Consider the following 25650-nt stretch of genomic DNA (forward strand, 5'->3'; position numbering starts at 1 on the left):
ATCCTTTCCAATTTGATGCAGAGAGGCTAGACTGTTCACCTAGTAGTCGTGATGAGTTGGTTTGATTTTTATAGTCAAAGGGTCACATTCTGGATTTCCTGGAACTTGGATTGCTAAGGATATGTATGTAAAAATAAAAAGGTTCATCTGCGAGTTTAAAAAATGTATGGTTGTCAGACTGTGCACAGACTTGTAGGTGTACTTGAGTGTTTTTTGCTCTAACAGAGAAAACATTTAAGGGATTTTGACAACTGAGGTTTTTTCTACTTGCACTGAGTTTTATCCTGCTTCATGATTACTCTTGGTGCTGTTTTATGTATCAAGATTCAGTGCTGTATATATTTATGACATAAAGGTGATTCAAGCATAGCTGCTTGTAACAAAAGATTGTAAACTTGCTTAGCTACTTTTAACACAATCTTTTAATGTAATTTTGTAGTGTTACTGCCATTTTGTAATACAACTCAGAAAACCTTCAGATTTTCTGGGAAATAGGATGTTGTTCTTCAGTTACCTTAACAGCCAGTTATGGACATTTATCTATGCTTGATGGCTGAAGTAGCTGGAACTGTTGGGATTTTTTTCATCTTTGTTATAGGAATATTTGTCTCCTTTTAATCTTTCTTTCCTCTCTAGGATTAACTGATAAAATATCTTTTGGTTTGGGCTTTTATTTAATGACATGCAAGCTATGTAGCATCCCTGCAGTAAGTAATCTCTGAATTATTCCTTTGTGTCTCATTTAAACAAACAGAAAAAAAAGACTGCATTTTAACTTTGACAGTAGCTTTTTTGTTCAGAGATTTTTAAAAAGGAGCAAAGAATAATGTAAGCTCAAGCAGTTGGGGAAAAAAAGTCCAAGCCCTATTAGAGTTAATCAGGACTAATAGAAGGAAACAGTATTTGAAGTGATGGCTTCACTTCAGTTATGATTGTTTATGATTCTATTTAAATTTGTTAGTATTAACTAACATGGTTTAAGGTCAGGACAGACTAAATGCGCAGGTTAATTACTTTGCAATAATTGGATCAATGTAAAAGAGTTTGAGTGTAGATTGGCTCTGTGAAAGATGAATTTTGAAAAAGTGGTACAAAAACCAGTACAAAGTCAGATGAAAGCACTTACCTGTATTTGCCATTCTCTGGGACAGGAGTAGAGCTCTTGGCACTTGGGAGAAGCAGAGTGCTGAGCACAGTGGCCCTGGCCATGAGAGCTTGATCCCAGGCATCCCTGTGGTCCTCAGTGGCCAGGAGTCATGCTGTCCTCCCTTTTCGGAGGAGATGGGGTAAGATTGATGAGGTGAGAATATCTTCCAGACCTCTGAATCTTTCCTGGCCTTTGGACAGCCCTGAAATGTTGCATGATAGCTGATGCAGATTGTTCCATTTTAGTTCTGCTCATTGTACCAACTGTGAGATTTTCATAGCACCTGCCTAATTAGGCTTTTTCTAACAAGAATTACATAACTACATAGCAGTGTGCCTGAGTTCTAACTGTGGGCTCCCAATGTTGGCTTAACTGTAAGTTAAACTTTAAATTTTTCCAGCTACAGCATGAAATTTATCTCCTACTGAAATGCACAAGATACTTGATTAGAATTCAGGCTACTGCTGCATTTTATCACCCCTAGCACCAGAGATGCCACTAGGTGACTTTACTTACGGAATGTTTGAGGCAGAAAAGACAATCTTCTTTCAAATACAGAGAAGATTTCAGTCATCTCAAAGTGGATCTGTTTTGGGAATTCAATGCCCATGATTAAAGATAATGCCTTTAGAATTTCCTTCTTGTACTCTATTGTATTGGTGTCCAGTGTTGCCAAATTTCCTAAACCTGGTAAGAAGTATCTTGAAATAACTGTTTGATATTGGACTCTACATCATATTTAGAAACAGGGATATCTAAGGCAGGGAAAAAAAAAAGAGAAGATTTCACTCAGGGTCTGGGAAGGAAGAAAGAAATAAGGAAATAAGAAAAGAAATAGGAAATAAGAACCATCACTCTGATACACCATTACATTGATGAACATGAAGTTGAAGCTGTACAGAACAATTCTCCATGCCCTGTGATTGCCTTCATGTACAAAAAGGGGATAGAGAATGAGGCTTGTACTTCTTCTAGAGTAAAACATATTTGGTTAATTTTGGGGTTTTTTTTCCTAAAGTTGTCCCAAAACACTGCATATGTTTCTTGCTACAAACCTTGTGCAGCTATTGCAAGGTGTGTCATTTATTCCTACAGTCTGTGGACAACTCTTTGAAACTCATTTTCTTTCTTTAGCAGGAAAATACCTGAAAATTCATTAAATACATCTTTTCAGCATTAATCATACAAATAGTTCTCAAATGACTCACGTTCAGTTTAAATGTTTGTCACAAGGTAAGGCTTTCAAAGTCTTTTCTTACTCTAGTATAGCTGATAAGACTCAAGTGCATGCTCACCTGGTATTTGAAGAGTAACATTTATCTCAAAACACTTTAAAAGCTGCAGTTGGGGAAGTTAGCCCAGAGACCTGTGTCTGCTTGAAAAATCCCCAGATGCTGTCCTGTTCTAACATGTTTAGTTATGAAAAGCTTGCCAAACTACATAGGGTCTGTAGTTCATCTAATTTAGCAACTCATCTCCAGCAGCATCCAAAATTGGCACACTCAGAGGTGCAAGATGCTCTGTACCAAGCGAAGTGTCTTCTGTGCTAGGGAGGTTTTCCTCTTACACTCTAGATGTTAAGTTTTACACTGTAGCATAACTAACTGTTAGTTAGCATAACTAACTGTTAGTTAGCATAACTAACAGTTTTGAAAGAAGCAAATGTTCTGTAAAGTCTTGCAATGGCCAAAACTCTCTCTTGCCATAGGAAGTGAAGTTATACCTTTCAATCTTAAGTTCTTGACCTCCATGACATCATGAAGTTCTGCCTCATAACTGTGATTTATGAAAAATACCTTGGATGCTACCTTTACACAGAAATTGAGACCATGTGAGTGGTAACCATACTATTATAAAAATAAAAAACACTGGAGATGGAGATCTAAGCTAAATTATAGTAATACTAAAATAAATTATTAAAGCTTATGCTATTTCATTTTTCACCAGTGAATCATGGTAGTGAGTTTTAAGAAGGAGCCTTATCTGGACTGTCTTGGAGGAAGTTACGTTCACAAATTCATGACAAAAATCATCTTTAAATTTGTTAATTACTTCAAAATTTATATGAGAGCCTATAAAAAAGGTTGCACAAAATAGAAGCATCTAATAGGGGAAAGCGGGAGAAAAAAGAGAAAATTAAAAGCATCGTCATACTGGAATTAGTAGTATTTCTTTGCCTGTAAGAAGACAGGTGAAACACAGGGGTGTGATAAATGTGCTGAACACTCCAGAAACCTAGTTTCCTCAGGACTGAAGTGGTGAAATTTCTTGGATAAAAGCATGAAGTACAGAAGTCAAAAGGAATTTGGTGATTATGATAGGAATTGCAGTAAACATTTTTATTATTTTTGATACTTAAAGTAAGAATTGAGAAAGGAGAACTGAAATCCCTGTCTCTATAGTAAGCTTGGCTGAACATGGATTTGTGTGGGTTTTCATAGAAAAATTTGATTTAAGAAAACGTTAACAGATCAGTAAGTCTGACCTGTAGCATAGCTGCAGTGTACCTTAGCTTTGCTTCAGAAGTTGAACCATTACTTTATGAATCAAGAACAGTGCACCTGAGTATTTGACCCATGAAATGTCCTTTAATGGTCGTTTAACACTGAATGCTAAACAGTTCTGTTTCCTTAACTCCTTGGCTACGATGAATCCAGTGGTGTTCGGCATGTACGTAGGATGTTCCACCCAGGCCGGGGTTTGGGAGGCCCCCGAGCTCGTAGATCAAACATGCACTTTACTACCAGTTCTCCTGGTGGGCTTTCGTCTTCTCAGAGTTCGTATTCTCCAAGCAATAGAGAAGCCATGGATCCTATAGCTGGTAAGAGCTGTAACCACAAATTTTATCCCAATGTCCTCTTTCCACAGAGGAAGGAGAATGCCAGATGACAGTAGTTGCCCTGCTCTGTGTTGCTATGCAGCTGCACATACAGGCACAGCATCCCACGGAGCGGGTGAAAAGGGAAAGGATGCTCTTGCTGTCAAAATCAGAAAATAATTAGGCTGTGTCTTTAGGATTCCCAGAAATAACTTGTTTGTTCAATTTTTTGTAACTTTTTTTACAAGGAAGGAAAAGTAGAGAATGAAGACAATTCTGAAAACAAGTACAGTTTTGTCCATGGGGAAATCTAAACATTTTAATGCCATGGTCTTTGACCATGCCCATACATCAAAACGGGGAACCTCAGAATGGCTGCCATGAAATCTGCCTTTACTTCGGGTGCAAAGGAGACACAGTGCTCAAACTGGAGCTTGCTTCTATCAGGCTGTGACTTCTTCAGGGGGAGATAGCCAGCCATCTGACTTAACGAGGCATTGCCCCTGGAAGGAGAGCTGTGGATCCTCTGCCTTCCTTAGTCATGGTGCCCTTTGCCCACCTTCTGATGGCTCTGATGCTCTGCTGGCCTGGTGTGACTTGATGTAACTCATTAAATTAGCTGTGAAGAAGTAGCCCCATTAAAAGAAAAGAACAAGTGAGGCACAGATGAGTTTGTTCAAAGAGGGAGGATGTTCTTGAAGCTTCCAGTGCAAGACATCTTTTCTTTTGTCAGGGCAGCTGCTTCAGCTCACTTAAAGTGTGAGGTGACTGCTCAGGTTTGTTTTCAGCCTTGCAGGATCTTCCTGCTTAGCAGCATTAAATGTGAGATAAAATGTCATTCTGCTACTCTTGTGGTGGAAGATGTCTCTCTGCATGTAGAGCACACTGAGCTGAGTGTCCATCTTGTTCCAGGACTGTTTTGAGTTCACACCTCTTTCCAAAATACTGCTTCCCTATTTTCCAAGCTTACAGTGAGAATAAGTATATCTAAGTCTTGCTTGTGAGTTTAACATATCTGCCTTTTTACTGGAGTAATAAATAGGGAAGACCACAGTGACATTTCTATTTAAAATTTATAGCATCAGTTACTTCTCTTAAACTTTTTTTCCTCCCTGTGGCATTCTCTAGTAACTAAAGTTTACTTAATTTTGGTGCTGGTGTCAGTGTTGGTGAAAATTACTCGATCTCTCTAGTTCATATTTTGCTTTGTTCCTTCAAAACCAGCTTGCTTTAGAATGTTTACATTTTGTTAATGCAGTGGAAGAAAAATTGTCATGACTGTATAATAACTTTGCAATGTAGAGGAGAGGGGCAGGAGCAGGATTATCCTCTGCTTCCTCTGCCAGCAACTGCAGCAGGTATCTGAGATAAGATGTACCTTCTGCACAGGGCGTAGAAGAGATTCTACAGTAATGCACTGAGCAGTAACTTGCTGCCAATATTCCTTTTAAAAAGAACTTTGTGAATAAAATTTGCAAGGGCATTCCATCTTTCTGAATTGGAACATTTAATAACAGGGGATTTTTAATTCCTAGACCTTCTCCATGTTTGTGGCAAAAATGAGAATTCATTCAGAAAGCTTTTGATGCAAAGCAGTGATTTAATATGTTTTCTTAACTAAATTCCTGTTACTGAATGTTTGAAGCAATGGTACAGTATTCCTCTCTCGGCTGCAGCACAGCTTCCCTCTGGGATAATTGGGAGGATGAAGCTTGTGTTTTGAGGGAACACTTGTTGAAAGACAGAAGAAAGTCAGCATCCAAAGCCAAAACAAAGAAATTTCTTAGTCAGTGGCTGTTGGGACTTGAAATTTCAGAGTGGCTGCAGAGGACATTTCTTTGAGCATTGTTGGGTTTTGATGTTAGTTGAAAAAAATAGAATTGATACACTGGAGGGTGTATTTATTCTGCTGTGTAATGTTCATTTAAGATCTTAAGTCATAGAAGCTTTCTCTTCTCTGGCAGAGCTTTTATCCCAGCTATCAGGTGTGAGGCGTTCTGCAGGAGGACAGCTCAACTCCTCTGGCCCTTCTGCTTCTCAATTACAGCAGCTGCAGATGCAACTGCAGTTGGAACGGCAACATGCACAGGCAGCGAGACAGCAACTGGAGACTGCACGCAATGCAACCAGGCGCACCAACACCATCAATGTCAACACCACTATGACACAATCTACAACAACAACCAACACATCTAACACAGAAAACAGTCAGCAGACTATCCAGAATTCCCAGTTCCTTCTGACAAGGTAATTTGTTCAACATATTTATTTGTATTTACCTCTTAAAGTTTCTGTTTACCTTAGTTCTAGTAGAGATACAAAGCTTGGTGAAGTTTATATGTTTGGAGTTAGGCACATGCCTAGGATGGCATTAATTAACAGAACACTTACCTAGTCTAGAAATTATACTTAGACCCAGGATTATTTAAAAGAGGATTCACCTCCTGTGTCATCCCAATTCTTCTAGAACACTGGCTACTGACCTGAAATGAAAATATTTTCCACATCTTACCTGCCACACCCTCTGCAAGCATACTTTTGTTTGTCTGGTATTTTGAAAGAGTGCAGTAATTTTAACAGCTTCTGTTCCTGAATTTGAGTCAAATGGATTTTTATCTAAGTTCAAAATAATACCATGTGACATCTTTCAGTCAGAAGTTTGCTTGAGAACTTTAATCAAAGCACCCACAAGTGTAAATTCCAGAGCTGGAGTGAGTAATTTCCTTGCTGCTATCAGGGCATGGAGAAGTGGAATTGCATTCAGTAATCCATGCGTAGGTTTTACATGTGCAATGGTGTGTTTTGTGGCCAACGTGAACTACAAAGGAGGCATATAATTGCATGTCCAGGAAATGGCACCAGCCCTCCCTAAAAGGCTCCTTGAATAGCAGGAAAGCTCATGAACAGTTTTTGGTGGTCTGCAAATGCTGTTGCAGCAGCAGAGAAGGAGTGGGTAGGGGAATGCATGCTTGCTGTACTGAAGTGCTGGTCGTGTTGAAGGGCGGGTAGGGCTGTCCTGAAGGAGCAGTATCTGAGCACACCTCAGCCTGTTGGTGGTGTCACCCGTGAAATGGGCTTTCAGCAACTCTGTCTTCTCTTCCCTTCCTGCTGCACAGGTTGAATGATCCAAAGATGTCAGAAGCAGAGCGTCAGTCGATGGAGAGTGAACGGGCAGACTGCAGCCTGTTTGTTCAGGAGCTTCTACTGTCCACCTTGATGCAGGAAGAAAGTTCCTCCTCAGATGAGGATGAGCGGGGGGAGATTGCAGATTTTGGTGCTATGGGCTGTGTAGATATTATGCCTTTAGATGTTGCTTTAGAAAACCTAAATTTAAAAGAGAGTAATAAAGGAAATGAGCCTCCTCCACCTCCTCTTTGATGACATCCCACTTTGCAGACAATGTCCTCTGTGCTGTATTTGCCAATGAAAGTGGACAACAACTATCTTGGGTTTGTTTTGGTGATTGTAATTTCAGGTCTGTCACTCTTGTTACATTGTGTACATTCAAAAGAAAGAGAGAAAAGATATATATGATAATCATTTCCACTTAACTAATTTTTACTTCTAGCAGGTAAATGTAGGTTGCAGTGCAGAGCAGATGGCTCTGTGTCCTGTACCTTGACATGCAAAAGGCTCTCCTAATACTCCACATTCAAACTGAAGAGGAAAAAAAATGAAAAATCTCTAATGAAGCTGCTGTGTGTATTTATGAATATTACTGAATAAAAACTGCTTGGATGGTTTACCTTAACTACTGCATGACGTTTTTTGCAGCGTGCATGAGTTTTAGTAACCTTGTCATTTAAAAACTTAAATACAAGGAGCAAAACTAAAAATCACAAAGCTTTCCCATTATTCCAAGGTTAGGTGATGAAAAAGGTTAGCGCTGAGTAGCAGTTTGTGGCCACAAAGTAGCTTTTCAATAATATGTGACAGAATGACATCTTGATGTGCTGTTCCTGCACAGGATGAAAACTCTGCAGAGAGATACATTGTCGTGACCAGGGTGTGGCGTTTTGCTGAACGTGACCATTATGTTGCCCTGTCAGCCCTCACCGCAATGTGGAGTTAAATTTCATTTTATGCATCTGTAGGAGACACAACAGTAAGGCCACTGCTGGAAGCTACTGCAAGGGGCTTTTGTGTGCCCTAAAATCAAAATGATGTTCACTTTTGTTTAAAGTTTTTCTTTGTTGTGGTTGTTAAAATTTTTTAATTGTTAAATATGTTTTATTCAGGTGTAGACAATTCATATATTCACTGTGTTTCTTAAAAAAAAAGTTAACCTGGATCCTACTGTCTTAGTTTAAAAGCCTTTCACAGCCTCAATCATATTTTGAGTTATTTATGTATTTGCTTCATAGTTTGCAGAGACCTGACAGTATCAGGAGAGCTTGAGAATTTGGATTCCCAGACTGTCAGTATATTACAAGAAATTCTTAATGCTAACTTTAGCACCTTTTATTTATTGTTTCTTTTGGTTATTTTTGCTGATATAAAAAAGTTGGAAAAAAGCCTTTTAGTTGAATCATGCCACTTACATGCCTATACTGTTAATCCTACTGGTTTGGGAAAAAAAAGAGTATGGTGTTCTTGTGCATAGAAATTTATAATAGCCCTAAAGCAAGGACAGAAGGGGTATGTTTGGTCTTGGGTTTGGTTTTCTTTCTTTTTTTTCCTTTTTTTTTTTTTTTTTTTTCTTTATTTGGGGGTTTGTTTGGTTGGTTTTTGTTGTTATTTGGGGGTTTTTTCTGGTTGGTTGCTTGGGGGTTTTTGGTGGGTTTTTTTGAATGTAAAGTTAGATTATAAAAACAAAAGTGCACACAGCTTCTGATGAAAATTTAAACTAGGCTTATGTCATAATGATGTCTTTCCAGATCTCTCACCTCACCCCCTCTCTCTTTCTCTGTATCCTCTCATCTCAGCAGCATTGTAGAGTAAATGTAATGACTTGGATACCACATGGTGTTCTCAGCAGAACTGTGACATGTATGCTAATACAAAATAACAGCAGGAAAAAAACAACCCCATAGACTGAAGTTTAAGTTCCTTCCTCTTTTTTTTTTTTTTTTTCTTTTTTTTTTTAAGAATCAAATCTTGATTGTTTTCATATAGAGCAACATTAGCTTTGGTTGGGCTTTTTCTCTTTTTTTTTTTTTTTTTTTTAGTCTCTGCAACAGAAAACTTTACATGCAGCCTCTGGTTACCCTGAGAGTTACCCCCAGTAGGGGACTTTTTTATTGATTGTTGAAGACTTTCAAAAATTTTTCAAGCTGTAGTTTTTCAAACACATCTTCTGCACATTACAATAAGACACACGGTTCAATAAAGCATTTTCAAGACTGTTGTTCAGTTGATTCTCTTTGGTTTTAATACTTTTCCAGACAGTTTTGTTCCAGAAATTTCTGCATCTGCCTTTAATTCTAACTGTATCTTCCAACACAAAATCAGTTTGTGTAGACATCCTGGGTGGTTTATATAAATATGTTTTAAAACCAAATGCTTTGGCAGGTGATGAAGTATGTAATCCTAAGCTCTTCACAGGTAGGTGAATTGAAGGCTGCATAGACCACGATGCATTTAAAGCAGGCTCTTCTCAGTGTGCTGTTGTTTTGTATTGGTTAAGGCTGGTCTCTGGTATTGCCCAAATTGCAGACACCACCTCACTTGCTTGGAAGGGCAGGCAAACCTGTGCTACAAAACACATTTGTTTTGAGACTGAATACATGTTGCCTTGGATTTAAAAGTATCTGTGGACGTCATGTTAATTTGTACAAATCTTCAGTAGTTTGGGAGGTGGTTTGACCTTTTTTTTTAATTTTAAGTCTTAAAAAAACATGAAATGGCTACTAGGAAAGTATTCTGGTGGTCTGTCAAGTTCTGTTTGCAGGAAAGTGTTTTTCCTTCTCAGAGTAAGCTTTGCTAAGGTAGTATTTTTGGGGTATTTCCAAAACATTTATTTTTAGGGTGCTTTGAGCTGCAGTGACTACAGCCTCCATCAGGTTTGAAGGGGAATCCCAGAGGGTGTTAATTGCCTTTTCCATGTGAGAGAGGAGAAAAAAAAATCACAAAACAACAGTAAAAAACCCACCCCAAGACCACATGCCAACACTCAACATGGACAACCCCCTTCCCTGAACAGCAGCCTTTGTGCTCTGCACTTCCACAGTTCGGGAGTACAGGGACACCAGTACTGTGACTGGATGGTTAAGGTCATGTAAAGATGCACTTCCAAAGGTATCAGCAAAAGCAGTTTTATAACAAATTTGTGGAAGCCCGACTAAGTTCTACAGCAAGGTTTGCTGTGTTACCACTAAAGCACACAAAGGAGAACTAGATTAGAATCAATCTGGAGTGACACACAACAGAGACTGGGGATGCAAAAGGGTGAGTATGGAGAATATAAGGGTGCAGAGAGGGAAGGGAGACCCTCCCACTGACTCACAGGGTTCACAATGGACCCCCTGCCAAATCTACCGTCAGAATTACTCAGTGCTTTATGTCTAAAGGATTTGGCAGCTCTGAATCACTGACTGATTTAACTCTTACAGAATGATTCTGTTAGATTTACCATAACTGCAACAGTAACTTAATTTTGAACCTAAGATGGCAACATTGATGCTACCCTTGATATAAAGTGTTGAAGTCAGAATTCACACATTCACAGACACCGACACATACATTCAAATATTCCCGTGTGTGCTCATATGTACAAAGCACCTGTTTAAAGCTCCCCGAGTCCGGTGAAATGCACACATTGGATGCCTTAGCACCTCTCAGTGGGCAAAGGCTTCAGCCTCCAGGAGGGAGGCCAGCCCAGGCCCCTCTGTCAGTTCTTGATGAAGCTCCTTTGAGTTCTCAGACTTGTGGGTTGATGAGCACTGAGAGGCACATCCTGCTCCAAGGGAGGTGCTGGCACAGCCTCTGGGGGCGTGGGACATCAAAGGGCCTCCCGTGGGACCCCGTTTGTAGGGTGGTGAGATGCTCAGCTTTAGACTTCAATCAGTTTCCAACCTGGGCTCAATACCAGGTCAGTAATTCTTCTCAAAAGTCCAGTAACAATATTACTTCACTCCAGCTGTGATTCAGACAAAAATAAGTTTCCAAGGCTATTCAGTACAAAACAGAAGTTTGTTAGGCAACACATTCCTGGAAACAGGGAGTGTTACTGATAACCTCAAGGAACCTTTGTACATGCAGGGGGAGCATGTGCCCCACCACAGGTGGGTCCAAGCTGATGTGCTGTTTGTGCTTTGTGTAGTGTGTGTGCCATGTGTGCTGTGTGTGCTGTGCCGTGTGTGCTGTGTGCTTTTGTGTGTTGTGTGTGCTGTCCCTCGTGTCTGTATGTGCTGTGCTATATGTGCTGTATGATGTGCTGTGTGTGCCATGCTGCGTGTGCTGTACCACGTGTGCTCTGTGTGCTGTGTGTGCTGTATGATGTGCTATGTGTGCTATGCTCAGTGTGCTGTGCTCTGTGTGCTGTGTGTGCCGTGCCATGTGCTCTGTGTGTGCTGTGCCGTGTGCGCCGTCGGGCGGAAGCCCCGCACGGCTGACGGTGCTCCCGGGCCTGCTCCGTCCTTTCCTGCGCGGTCAGAGCGCAGAGTGCCCGGTTCCGCTCTGGCGAGGGCTGCCAGACAGGCGTTGTTGGGGGTGGGGCAGACAGAGAATGCAGCCATTCCACTGTTTTGTATGTTAAAGTGCTTGGGAAAACAGTATAAACAGTGGATTTGAATATCCCTGGAAAGTTTCTAGAATATCTGCAACTTCTGCTCTGCTTTAATAAGAACTCTGGATTGGTTTTTTGGAACCTTTTTTTAGTTTGTCTCGAAGACAAAGGCTCTTGCACAGGATGATGTGATAAACAGAGAAAATGCATCCACCCCATGTTTTACTTGACTGCCTTGATCAACTCCCTGGCACTGGGGTCTGGGGGAGTTTCCATTCTCTGCCCTTCGCTCAGGCTGGGTTTACATCTTGGCACAGAGTCATGCTCCATTAAGTTTGTGGACAGCACAGTTTGGTGCAAACATCCAGCTGTGCGCACAGCTGCAGCTCTGAGACACTTGTCTGCTTTGCTACATGGGTACCTTGGTGTTCTGAGGCTGTTTAATTGTTTTAGTTCCTAAGGAAGAGGAAAGGATCTTGAGACAGGCCCATGGGCACAAGGATTTATTTGCAGTGTTTACTTAATGTGCACAGGATAGAGGTGCTCAGAAGTTATTTGTGGACAAAGAGTAGGAAAGTGGAACTGCAGGGGGGAACTGTGCAGCTTCTGGAGTGTGCTTCCACCACACTTTTTAACTCAGCACTGGCTGTCACCTCCTGCAGCATCTAATGCAATAAACACACTTGTGGGACAGTGGTGAAAGCAGGGCCCTGCAGCCGCAGGGCGTGGAGGAGAGGCATCACCGGCAGAGAACCTGCAGAGCCGCGTTCTCCCTGCTGGGGCAGCCTGTGCACCGCAGCGTGAAGCAGGGGCCAGGGGCACAATTCCACAGCAGAGAGCAGGGCATGGAGGCAAGAACGAGGGATACCAGTGTGGGTCTCAGCACACTGCGGGGTGGGAGAGCTGGGACAGAAAAAAGATGTATAGCAAAAGTTAGGAAAAGTTAGCAGTGAGGGAAACAATAGGACAGGGAATGATGATCAAATGATGCCTTAAGTCTTAGCTTTCATGTGTTCCAGATCTGGTGCTCCCTAGGGGTGTAGTTCTGAGCCTCATTAAGTGCTAGTAAACTCTCTCCACAGAGTAGGTGGACAAAACAAATCCTTTCCTGCTGAAGACTGAGGACAACAACTTTCAGGTCCAAAAGCATAAACAACAGTGGCCCGAAGTGACAAACAAGAAGGATGGGACTTCACAACCTGGAGCTGTAATTGGACAATTAAACCCCAAAATGCAAATGGACCAAAACTTACAAAAGTGTGAGACCTCGTAACCGGGCATCCACTTTTTGTGACTATTCTAAGTCCACCTTGGCTGTAGCCCTGGTCAAACTCTTGTCATGCCCGAAGTTTACCCTAAAGGCCTTTCAATAAATACCCACTTTATTCTCTTAGCTCTATCCAGTCTCTGTTTCAGGTCAGCCTTCCCAAGGCATCAAGAGGCAGGAAATGCTAGTCATGCTGAAGATGGAGTGACAGGTGGGACTGAGGAGGGCAGAGGGCCAAAAGCAGCTACAAGTGAGTCTCTGGCAGCTTTCCTGCTTCCACCATTCCCTGCCTGTGATGCAGGAGGAAGCTGGCCACCTCTGGGGCTCTCCTGCCCTTCCCATACAGCAAACACTTCACCCAGCCCACCCTCAGCCTTACCAGCTCTCCAGCCACCATCAGGCTGGCAGCACTGCCACCAGGGCACCCTCCCCTTCCTGATCCTTTTACAGAGCAGCCCCTGAAAGGTTGTGCAGGGTCTTTGCACATCATTCTTAACCCCAGCACAACAGACAATACTCATGGGCACAAATGCTCTCTCTCACAAAGACCAGCATTTGCCCATTCCGAGACCAACCCAGGCCTCCTTTCCCAGACACCAGAGCTGCTTATCAGTGCAGGATGGAAGGACAGCTGTTTCTTTCCACATTAGCAACGTCTGTTTCCCTCACCTTTCCCTCACATCTGTTGTGAAGCTTCCACTGGCAAGGGAAAGCTTTTTTACTTCAGCCATTCAGCCTTGATCCTTGGAGAAGCAAACCACAGAGTGCGCCTCAAGCCGCTGGATGGGATGTGTCCCAGCAGAAATGAGGATATTGTGCTTTCTGATGCACTGGTGCTGCCCACGTGCCACTCACCCTCCTTTGCATGGCCTTGGGAAATGCTGTTCACAAGCAAGTACCAAATAAAGGAGAGACAAGCTTTTACATTTTATAGAATAGCGTTTATTTACAACTTGTTTAACAACTGTACACTCTTCTATCACCTTGGAAGCATTAGTGTATTTGTCTGGGAAAAAATATTAAACTTTTTGATTCCAATTATCATTAATGAGGTTTTTTTTTTGTCTATATACAGGTATGTATATTAATATTGCTACCATAACAATCTGGTAGTTACACAATTTGTAGATGAACTGAAATGGGAAATTAATGTTTTGACACTCTAATAATTCATTCTTTTACAGAAAATATATCACTGGCAACTTCACAAACAGTTATTATTTTGATAATTGATCAACATTTAATTCAGGACTGTCAAACAAGCTGCTATTAAGAAGGTTAAGAGAGTTTTCTATGCAGCACAAATGAAGTTAGTTATATCAGAGACATGCTGGAGATCAGCTCTGAGTTGAGAGCTCACAACCACTTCATGACAAAGACGTCAGGCTAATCTAATTAAAGTAGCCAGCTCCTTGACTGGCTACACCTGACATCTCTCTGTTGCATTAGTAAACTCAAACAACTTTTGTCAAGCTAAACACACTTACATACAAATGTCATCAAGGCTCAAGAACAACTGATACTTAGTCTCTAATCTGCACAGACCACTTGGAGAAATGAGGTACTGCTCGGCATCACTTTGGGACACCTGTGGAGGCAGGTGCACAAAAAAGCAATCCCCTCCTGCCCAGCACAGTGCCCTGATTTCAGGGATCTGCACCCAGCCTGGCTTGGGGCAGGGTGTGGTCCCAGCCGAAGCAGCACTTGCAAATGAAAAACATACCATGCCTTCAACACCCAACTAAAAAAAGTTTTACTAGTAACACTTGCCCTGACACATAACAAGGGATCAATGGCTAGGACCTGGAAAGACACAAATCCTTCAGCTCTCTGCTGACTCAGTCTGATGAAATGCTGCTGCCTCTGCTGCACGAGTACTCGACTCATTATCACCAAATCCCAGATCCCGGCTGCAGGTCACGTCAGACTTCACTGTCCCTGGCCCTGGTGAACCAGGAAGACATATATCCCCATGTGAAGCCTTTACGGACAGCTGTCAGCCAGAGCACTGGTAGCCACTTGATACAGTATCCAGAAGGGAAAACACCACAGTTCTCACTGGGATCCTAGTTTCATCCTTCACTCTGCTGCCTGGCCTGCTTGCCCACTGCTAGCTGCCCATCCCTTTGCCAGGCAGTGCAGACCACCCCGCGCTGGCAGGGCACACCTCTGTCCTTTTTCCATGTCATTCTACACAAGGCCACAGACACTGTGGGATCAGGATCCCTGAGGACTGGACACAAGTGGGCGTCTCTGCGCATGAGGTGTGGCTCTGTCAGAGCCCACCTCACAGGCCAGGGACGAGGCAGGCACTGTGTGTGACCAGAGAGATTGCAGAGACAAGTGGACACAACGCTTCTTCAGCGTGGGGTGCCCCCATGGCAAACAGGGATGGAGGCTCTTCTACCACCCAAATAAGCAAAAACCATTCCTGGAGGCAGCAGAGTTCATATCAGTATGTCTGCCAGGAATACGACCCAGGTGAACAAGAACGGGGTTTCTCTGTGACTGGATTTAAACCAAACCACTTAAGGTACTCGGCATTCAGACTTTTCAGTTTTTCCAGCAAATCCTACAGCTTGAAAGCCCCTTTCCCTGTTTTGTTACGTACTAACTCCTATACAATAAACCTCTTAACTTACAACACTACAGCACTCCCTCGTCTTCTGAATCTTGCCAGTACTGGATGCCCAATACAAAACAAAGATACAGTAGTACAAATGTGCAGATACTTAGGAATATTAAATAAGCAGCTTTTTAAATTAATATAGGCAGTACAAAGCATTTTGAGTTACACTGTCTACATATGGCAAATCTTATAGCTAAACTTCAAAATACAAAGAAACAGCCAAGCTAGTGCAATTGGAAATTAAATAGCTAAGACTGTGACAGGAGAAAGGAAAAAAAGAGAAGGAAAAAACCAGTACAGGTGAAAGATAAATGATCCAAATTATAAACTGGCAAGGACAGTCTGCATAATACTGAAAGTGTAAATGACTTTCATACTTATCTCCATTCATGGTCTTTCCTCAGATTGTTTTAACAATTGTACACAGATTGGAAAAAAGAGTTTCTGAAAGAAACCAATAACACAGCTCAAATGTAGAGAGAAAAATACAACAGCCATAAACTACTGTGTATATACATATTAAGGAAACAGGCAGTGCCTGTGAACAAAATACCACCCGGTAGTTTGCCTGGCTCGGAGATTATCAGATGAAACTTGCTTGGTTTTCTAAGGAAGATGGGATCGCCAAGCAGCAATTCATTAGTCATTTCTCCTGGTAAAACACCTCCTTGGCTTTACTTTATTTGTTTAAAGATTCAGAGTGGATCCTTTAAGGGTGCAGGTGCTTTGAAATTTTAACAGTAACCAAAAGGCCTTTTTTACGAACTCTTTAAGACTAGATTTTTATAGTTCAGTATACGAAAATGTTGCAGGAAGTCTGTGTGTTAATACTGTTAATCAGAATTAAATAAAGTGGACAGGCAGAAGTAAGATGGAGAGCTGACAGTGCTCTGTCAGTTTGCAGAACGCCTCCTGTTGACTTGTGAATACAGGATTTCCTCTCTTCTAGCCTCATAGGAGACTTTTTGTGAAGAGAAAGAGTAAGTGGAAGTGGGAAATGGGGAAGCCATTCCCCAGGATGGTAAGCTTCTCTGCAAGTAGATCCCCCTTTGAAATCAGATGGCCATGAGTCTTAAGTGTAGAACTGGTTAAGTTTTGGTTATGCAGTCTGGACAGAAAAGCAAGTCATGCACTGAACAGTCCCTGTTATAATAATGCTGCAGGTCATGCAACCACATCACTGCAAATAAAAGAATAAAGAAGAAAGTTAAAAAGCAGATAACATATTACTGTTGAAAAAAACCAACAAAACAGAGAACAGAACATGTCTTTTTTAAAAGCAGTTTAGTAAGGCCACCTCTACTTAAAGTTGTGCAAATTCACAGGGAAAATACCTTTGCCAAGCAACCGTTCAAATTACCAGGAAGGTTACAGGCTTATAATTGGAAAAAGCAAAAAAATAGCCTTGGTCAATATCTAAATTCAGCTGTAATTAAACTTTACACACTTCTGAGTAAAATTCTTCAGGGCACCATTCTTAACTAAAATAGCTGGAAGGTAAGTTTACACAGCATGAGTCTCAGGCATTCCTGCTGTCTGTGAGTAGAACTGTTAAAGCAAGATAAAGTGAAAGGTGCCCAACCAATTCTGTTTACATGCTAAAAGACCTAAAAGACAATCAGAGTCATGACAACTGTCTTGAGCTCTGAGCACCATTGAAGGCATTTAAATTTCATCAGAGCTCATCCTGTGCATCAGACTCAGCATCACTGCCCCACTGCATTGGCAAATTCTATCCCTTGCACGCAAACAAAGGTTTGAATTGCCAGAAAATGATACACGTTCTTGTTAAAGTAAACTGAGTCAGGAGTCACTCAGCAGTCACTCTACAATTGCTGAGGAAGGGAATCTAAGTTTGGAAGAGAACTGGAGAGGTTGGCACAGTTCTCCATTGTCACTGATGCACCCCTTTTCGTGGCCAGTGTAACTGGAACACCTTACTGACACAGCTACGGTGCTTCCATTTTGCTCAAGTAACACAGATGTCCCTAGACAGCACTGGCACAGCACTAAATGGGCATTTTTGTTTTCATATTGCAAAGAGCAAATTGGCTTCACCAGAATGAAATTAGAGCCTCTTTCCCCACTTCCCTCTCCCTTGTATTGCACTGGTCAAAAATGATTCTAAGAATGCTTCTTGTGATGGGACACTCCAGATTAAATACATTAAAAGAGTATTTATGCCACAAGTCCTGTAGCTTGTGCATCCTTCTTCTTTTCCTTCTCATTAATCCACTCAGAATACTAACCATAATTGAAAAACAAATAGAAACACAAAGACACATATCAAATGGAATAACAAATTTAACACATTCAACACATTCAAAGACCTCGAGGGCGCGTATTTTGAGCAATCATTGTCTTTTAAGCTTGCTTGGCACTGCTTGGTGCATAAAGTTACACAGTTCAGGATTAATATGAAGATCACTGTAGCTATTCTATAAAAAATAAAAAGTTCAAGCTACATAAGCATGTACCTATTCTATTGTGTATAAATGAATATAATCTATTCCTTTAGTCTCACCTGGCTATTATTTAGCCCAAACTTATTTAGTAGCACTTCAAGTGTCCTTCAAGTGTACATTGCACATACACAGAAGTGATACTACAGGCTTCTCTTCGAGTCAACAGTACTTTCGAGAGGTCTTGTAAACTCAGGACACTGTATTATATTTCAAGGATGTAAAAATTCATCTGTTAGTGTCCTTTCCTGACTAGAAATTCTCATGTTCTAAAAATAGTTGTCTGTCAATTTCTCTATTTTAAAGCCACCTGTTGAGACAGCAACACATAGAAGAAAACAGAGATGCAAGATGTGAGTGTAAGTTCACTGAGCGTAACCTGTCACTGCATCTGCAGCATCTTTAGAGACAGTTTATGCAGCAGACAGTGTGTCTAGGGAGGAGTGACAAAGAGAATACAAAGCAGATAATAAATTTTAAAAATTGTATCCTTATAATGTAATGCTTGTAATTATTCCAAGACTTTATTGATACTGCTAAACAAAAGCTTTAAAATCTCTCTCAAAACCACTGATGCCTCTAGGAAATAAGTTTACTCTCCAGCTTACTAACCTTTTGTGACTGTGAACAATAACCACTGCTTTACAACCTTTTAAATTATATAACTAATGTTGTCTTCAAATCCACATCAAAAGTCTGATTTGTCTGAAAATCTCATTACAACTATTTTATAACTCCATAAATACTATACCACTGGGGATTTTCTCTTAAAATTCTATCCACTTTCATGATCAGGCTAACAACATGAGAACGCTAACAGTAACAACTGGACTTTATGTTAGCTCTCTTCCTTTCAAGTTAGGTATAATCATTGGTGATTTGATTTCCATTTCCAGAATAAGCTACTCTATACCTGCGGAAATACTTGCTTTTGCAGTGTTTCACATCTGTGCCATGCTACAGTAGTTAGCAGTTCTTCAAAGTGCTGACAAATGTCTGCTTTTTTAACAACTAAAACAACCACGTTCCTCCTGCAATCCCTTCATCGGATCACAAAGGACCCCTCTAATGCAAAGCAATGAATAAAGTCAGCTCCAGAAAGGAAAAGCTGCCCAACTGACCTGTATTTCCCTCTACTTGCAGTATTTTTCATGTTGTATAGATCAGTCTCTGAGATCCATAGCAGCAAGACAGCCGCAAGAAATTTTATTTGACAAAAGGATTTGTTTTCAGTCTGGAAATGACACAATATGCAAAGGGGACTGAAGGATACGCAATTTTCCAAATGACTTTACATGCACAGCAAGCAGCAGCAGAGCAAATTCCTGATATGCCACCAGAGCCAACTAATGCAGAAATATACTCCAGGATAGTCCTTCTCTACCTTGGTAAGGCCCAAAGATGAGGCAGAACGAGTTCCTACTGCTCCACTGACTGCCATCTGACACCACAACAATCTGCTCTGGAAGCTGTCTTGGCTCACTGTCAGGTGCTCCTTCAATGCCCCATGGGACGATGTGATTTGTCAAGTTTCCCAGAGACCCCCAATCAACATTCATCAATTGCCTGATTCAGTGAGCTAATGCATTTTTAAAATGAACTTTATGTCCCAATATTTTAATGAATACACAAAATCAAAGAAAATCAGAGGGTACAATGGAGCTAAGAGTAGAATCAAAATTCACAGAGTTTTACTGTACCAGATGCAAGAAGTCTGAGGTTGCAGTGGCTGATAAATGACAGCTTCTGTCTTATACATGGGTAAAACCTCTAACAGTTATTTAATTAAAATTAAATTTAATTGAAAAGATAAAAACCTAGCTCAATAATCTCAGGTTCTTCTTCATTTATTTTCAAATTAATACAAAAATGCAAAATGGCAAAAGAATGCTCTTCTGATTTTTGTACTGACCAGCTGCTTGCATCTGCCTCCTTCATTTTCAAACCAATGAAATCACACCTTATTTTGAGTTATAGGCTGCAGGATCACTGACAAACTTCTGCTACTTTTGTGGATTTCCAGAAGGAAGAAAGACCACAGGAGTAAGGCAATCGAGTCAGCCATGCCAGGATATGTTCTTGATTCCTAAAGAGTGACAAACTGGAGGCATGGGTAGGATCCTACCTAGAATATGATATTTGCTCCAAAAAACCTCACTACTTGGAGGTATATCCTCATAAATCCTTCTAGCAATTTATTTATGCAATGCCAGGTGAGGAAAATGCCTGCTAAATTTGGTTAGGACATACTGAAGTTTATCAATAAAATCTTACAGCAAAACACAGCATCCATATTCTACCTAAAACACATGTGCAAAAACCCATAAGAAGTCAGTATTGCATAGCTGACTGAGTGCAAAAATACCTCCCTCATCAATCCTTGCAAAAAGTCAGTATGTTGGGCAAAAATAAAAAAAACTCTGTACAGTAAGTAAAATTGAAATACTGTTTTACCTCATAAGAAAAAGGAAAGTTAGCCACATTCAGGACAGTCTTCCTCCAAATCACTAACAAGAAAATCAAGTGGTGACATTAAAATATCTTACAATCTTCCAAATCTACAGAAAATGTCAACACATCAGGACAATTAAACCCACTCAAATCATTCAGGAAGCTGTTAAGTGTATAGTCTCATATACTAGAGAAGACAGGAAAAGCAAAAGCTACTTGCACATGTCGAAATACCAAGGACTTTAAAATTGGCAAAAAGCTTCTAAATTTTCTTGACAGCTTACACATAGCACTTACTATTTGAGATCATAATAAAGCAGTAATAGGAATATTCACTGTTAATTCTTTCATACACATATAAAAATGCCAGTGCTCCTTACAGAACAGAGCCACAAAAAACTTTCAAAAGTATTACTGCTAGTGTGATTGACACTTGAACAGGCCATTTGATCATTTCCAATCAGAATGGAAGGCATCTTGTAGCCATTATATATTTACTTCATATTGCAATACACAAAGTTGTACATTCCACACATGTATCTACCTTGGCACTGTGAATGGAACACACAACCTTTAAATTAGACTACTTCAGTTTTCACGGCACTTAGAAAATACATGTTATGATCCCAGTGGTTATGTGTTGCTATCAAGAACACAGGGAACTTGAAATTTTTTTCTGTAATGTCTGATCAGATATGCTAAGAACTCAACTCTCCACAGAAGCACATGAACTGGACCGAATACATCCTTTTAGGTAAGAAACTAAGCTTCAGCTCTAAACAATGAAAATATTTATCCATTTATTGGATAAATAAATGTTCTCTTTTATTGGCATGAATTAAAATCTGTCAGAAAGATTGTTCTGGGCAGATCCTCAGCACAATGCCCAGAAAAGTACTCTAATAAACTCCTCAGCTGTTTTATTTCTGACGTGGAGAATCTTCTGTCTTTAAGCTCAGTTGTAGAGGTTTTTTTCTGGGATGTATCGGGAAAGATGTAACACTGGCTTAGTAATTATCATTACAATTTTGAGGTAAATAGTAATTTCTTGCCTCAGGGGAAAAAGAGTATTCCTAAAAAATAGTTCTCAGGACTATCTAACATATTGAGAGAATTCTGTTCCATAGGCTGGAGCTTTTACCTATATTCTTTTCTTACTCAAGGTAAGACAAATAGGGAGCATACACTGGTAGCTCCCCTATATATGTGTTTATTCCCTGGAGTTACAGTCTGCGCTCCGTCTTTTTCTTAATACACACTGCTTACAAAGATATGTAACAAGCAAGCAAAATAATGAAGCTGAACCCTTCGAATAAAAAGCTGGTTTTGTGAAAGAGAAGATTTAATTATGTTCACCACTTGCATTCATCCACACACAAAGATTGAGAATGGATGTATGCAGCAAATTAAAGTAGTAAAGCACTGAAGAACAAAGAATTTAACTCCTCTTAACTAATAATAGAAGACATCGCAAATGACTTACTAGAACCAGACAGCAACTGAGTATATTTCTGTAACAGTGCGGTACATTTTAAGGTTTTATATTCAACATGAATTCTGGTAAATACCAGAATTTCTGCAAGTTTGTAAATTCTCAAAGAGAAAATGATTGTTCACTTGCTTAACAATTATTATGAGCAACAGCAAAGCTTAGATTCAATATGAGTCGTGTTGCTCTTTGATGCTATATAATGATGCTATTTTTGAAGAGAACTACAGAAAACACTTCAGTGTCTTATCTTCAAGGGAAAAGGAAAGACAGAATCACAAAGAAGAAGAGAAAAGCCAACAATCATCCAGAAACAAAAGAAGCTATGAGAGACTGGAAAGTAAAAGCATAAGACAAGACTTCTAATCACCGTCTGTTCATTTCCTAACTCTCAGGGCCATTAGCCTGTCATCAAAACTTTGGAGGCAAAACAGTAAAACAAATATTAACATAACAAAAGGAATTACTTTTATTCTAGTGTGCTGATTGTGTTCAAGTACTTTTAGACCTGCACCTAATTAACTGCAGCAAGTAATTAAATTACTAGCCAAAATTATGAGATAAAACTTCTCATTAAGGTTCCATCCCTTTCTTTCACAAATAGCCCTTGGCAGTTTAGTAACAGAAAAAGTTAGCTAGATTAAAATGAGGAGCCCTGAAGCTTTAGGTATTCTTAGGTTCTTGTTCTGGTTAATACAAAATGCTGTAACTTCAAACAGGAACATCAAATTCCCTCAGAACAGTCTTGCTCCTGCTGACGTACAGCATGTGGTAAACAGCTCTTCAAGTTATTAAAATTGATTGCACAAGGTCAGTAAAAGATATCCCACATAAATTGTAATCGTCTAGATCATTACACATAGTATTTTGTATACAGATTATTTTGTATCTCAGTAAGAGACAGCAGATTGAGTATATCACCTCACTGAGATACAGAAATTATCCACAACTTCATTTGCATTGTTGTCTTTCTGCATACAAGAAACCTGCAATGTCTCATCTAATTTTTGCAAGCATAGCCCATACCAGTCATACAGTGCATAAGTACAGAAAATTTTTAGAAAACCATTTTTTCCCAAAACTGTTATGTAGAATTCAGCATCTGTTTTCTGGGGTGTGGGGGCAGTGTAACTGGAATTAAAAAAATTTTTCAGAAACACACTGAATGCATTTCTTAGCCCAGATGATGGGCTAAAGGATGAGGATAAAACTAGTACTTAAAATGTCATTCACCTGTTTATTACCCTTTAATCTAGGTGAGCTTGTATTAATTGTCCATTGCTCATTCTACCCAAATTTTGAATTAAAACAGACGTTCAGATGGTTGATAAATGCTATCTTTTCCCTAAATATTTTCTCTAAAGGGATTTATGCAAAAATAAATGTCTCCACTTATAAGTGCAATGAAATGAAGTCAAAGAGTAAATTTATAAACCGACTGCATGTGCATTATAGTCCAAGGAGTCTCTAAATAAAAACCTAAATTTAAAACCAGTCTCTAAATTTAAAATTGAATCACAACAAGATGTATGAATATTAAACTTCCAGCCAACACTCAGGTTCTCTGTGTCCATCAATTCTTTGACAAAAATGACAGGGAATGCATAGAACTGGTCAGGGAAAATGCACAACTTTGTAGGAACAGAACCTAAATAGGAGGAGCCTCCATCCACTTATCAACAAGAAAGTGTTACAACAATTAATCAGCTGTACACTAAAAAGGCAGTACAACAAATCACAGCCAGTTTCCAACAAACTCAGCAATAAACTCACCTGAAGGCACTGGTACCATTAGTAAGGCAACTGATACAATTATACCCTGAATCAATATATTAAAAGCAAGCCTTTTAGTAGGGGATAACAACTGGAATACATTAACAATATTAACTGGGGCCTTGATCCGTTATGTATTGTTCATCCATAATCAGAGAATTTTAAAACAAATGTCCTTTTAAAATGGATGACAAAGTAGCAGATTAGCACATGCAAAATAATTCTCCACCTTTTCAGAATATGTATTTAAGCTAACACTTGACAAAGAGTGGAATAAACCATTTGAAAATATTCATCTCTACCAGCAAAAGAGCTAAACACCAGTTGATAAAGAAAAAAATGGGAAAAGATCATCCTGCTTCCCTAAATGCCAAGCAAACTTTGCACTTAGGAGATTAAAAAACCCCCTCCATCTTTCTTTTTTGCATTGTTGAGTTTTTTAGTATGAAATACATTTCACAATAAAATTATAATCCAACTTTGCATGTCTGTTATGAGATTTCAGCATTTTTCTGAAGCAACAGGATAGGAGATGAAATAAAAAGCTGATTCCCTTTGAACAAAAACAGTCTTATAAAGCATAACAACCCTTACAGGCACCAATGTGCCAGCTGTGATAAGAAATCTACATTGTCATATGGTCCACGTGAGGTTTTTCGTAAGAGACCAGGTTTCATACAAATAAGACTGTTGTTATACAACACTCTTCTAGATGTTTGCAAAATTTTGGCACATTCAGAAAATACAGAGAGAAATGAACTCCAAAAAATATAAGCAAAGGGCATTACAGAGTAATGAGAAAGCATAATAAAACCCTTTCCTGAACTGTAAAATAATAGCAGTAACGAGAGAAAGAGAAAGGATGCTGGTTTATTTTTCTTGAATGTTGTCACTTGCAATAGAAGTGGCCTGGATCACAGGGCAGCTTGCTTTCTAAGTGCAAGGCTTCTCTACCTTGCTGTTGCTGGCTGGACATGACCAGGGTAAGATCTCCTTGTGCTCGTGGCTTGCCTTTGTCTAGCCAAGAAGGACTGTCCTGAGCCTGTACTAGCCAGTCTGTCCTCTGCTGCTTTTTTATGCAGAGTCATCCCCTATGGACAAAGAGAAATTCTCAGTGAATATCAATACAAAACACCAAACAACTTTATTCATTTGCATTTTGTTCATTATTTCTGTCTTCACACTGACTAAACTGTTTCCAATTAAATACACAAAGCATCATCTTTTCAAGGACACAGGTAAGATATTCTTCCTAATGCTTTGTGTGGAACTCTTCCCCTTCACTGCAGTTGTCCTCCAGGTTTAGAGCAAACACCTAAGAATTCAATCTATGCTTCTCATGGTAACTGGACAGTTCTTTCCAAAAGGGTTCCCCCCAATTCCTGGCTCCTTTCAGCATGTTGACCTAGAAAAGTACTTTTCTTCTGAAATAAGTTTAGGTATCCTCTGAGGAAATACCAGCTCATATGTCAGAAGCGTGTCTTGGGAAACACCATGTTCTCACCAGGCAAAACCACAATGAAATTAAGAAAGCTGTGGTGGATTGTGCAGGGTATAAAAGCAGAGGGTAAAAAAAGAATAATACAGACAAAGCTATCAATGATCATCTTAGTGTTTATGAAAGGTCACTGAACTTTGAGTCTTACCTCAGGCTTGTCTTCTATTTGTTAGTGAGACTAATGCTATAGAATTGGCCAAAGACACTGGTCACTTGAAAATACCTTCAATACGTAAACAATTCAAACACACTGCTTGAGTTTAGACTTGCTGTTCATGAAGAGAATACATAGAGATAATTTAAGATTCTAAAAAGTATTTGCCTCTGTGTTTGTGTGTTGGAAAATGCTTTTCAAATTAAAATACTGTAAATGAATGAATGCTGTTATAAACATCCCAGAATCAAACAGTATTAATAGTGTCTTTCCCTTTTTTTTCTTTTCAATTAGAA

The 25650-nt window shown here is 39.8% G+C and overlaps 2 protein-coding genes and 1 long non-coding RNA gene across 5 annotated transcripts in view; 2 read left to right on the top strand and 1 right to left on the bottom strand.

Annotated features, from left to right (window-relative positions):
• The window catches only part of KCMF1 (potassium channel modulatory factor 1), a 45063-nt gene extending 37347 nt beyond the window's left edge, over positions 1 to 7716 (top strand). Inside the window, exons 5-7 of the mRNA XM_063422348.1 lie at positions 3794 to 3968; positions 5930 to 6212; positions 7082 to 7716. Of these exons, the coding sequence (XP_063278418.1) occupies positions 3794 to 3968; positions 5930 to 6212; positions 7082 to 7343 (720 nt within the window). The 3' untranslated portion in view covers positions 7344 to 7716. The remainder of the gene's footprint in view (positions 1 to 3793; positions 3969 to 5929; positions 6213 to 7081) is intronic.
• Positions 8 to 3787, top strand: LOC134563920 (uncharacterized). The gene is made up of 3 exons (XR_010083439.1): positions 8 to 1300; positions 2282 to 2380; positions 2856 to 3787. It is a non-coding gene; the product is annotated as an uncharacterized LOC134563920 (long non-coding RNA).
• Positions 7717 to 13817: 6101 nt separating the features above from the next.
• Positions 13818 to 25650, bottom strand: part of HOOK3 (hook microtubule tethering protein 3) — an 85440-nt gene continuing 73607 nt past the window's right edge. For all 3 annotated transcript variants that reach the window (XM_063423488.1, XM_063423490.1, XM_063423491.1), the window contains 2 exons: positions 24657 to 24793; positions 13818 to 16707 (listed from right to left, as the gene is read on the bottom strand). In XM_063423488.1, the coding sequence (XP_063279558.1) occupies positions 16692 to 16707; positions 24657 to 24793 (153 nt within the window). In that variant the 3' untranslated portion in view covers positions 13818 to 16691. The remainder of the gene's footprint in view (positions 16708 to 24656; positions 24794 to 25650) is intronic.

The sequence above is a fragment of the Prinia subflava genome, chromosome Z, assembly GCF_021018805.1.
Source record: "Prinia subflava isolate CZ2003 ecotype Zambia chromosome Z, Cam_Psub_1.2, whole genome shotgun sequence".
Taxonomy (NCBI): Eukaryota; Metazoa; Chordata; class Aves; order Passeriformes; family Cisticolidae; genus Prinia; species Prinia subflava.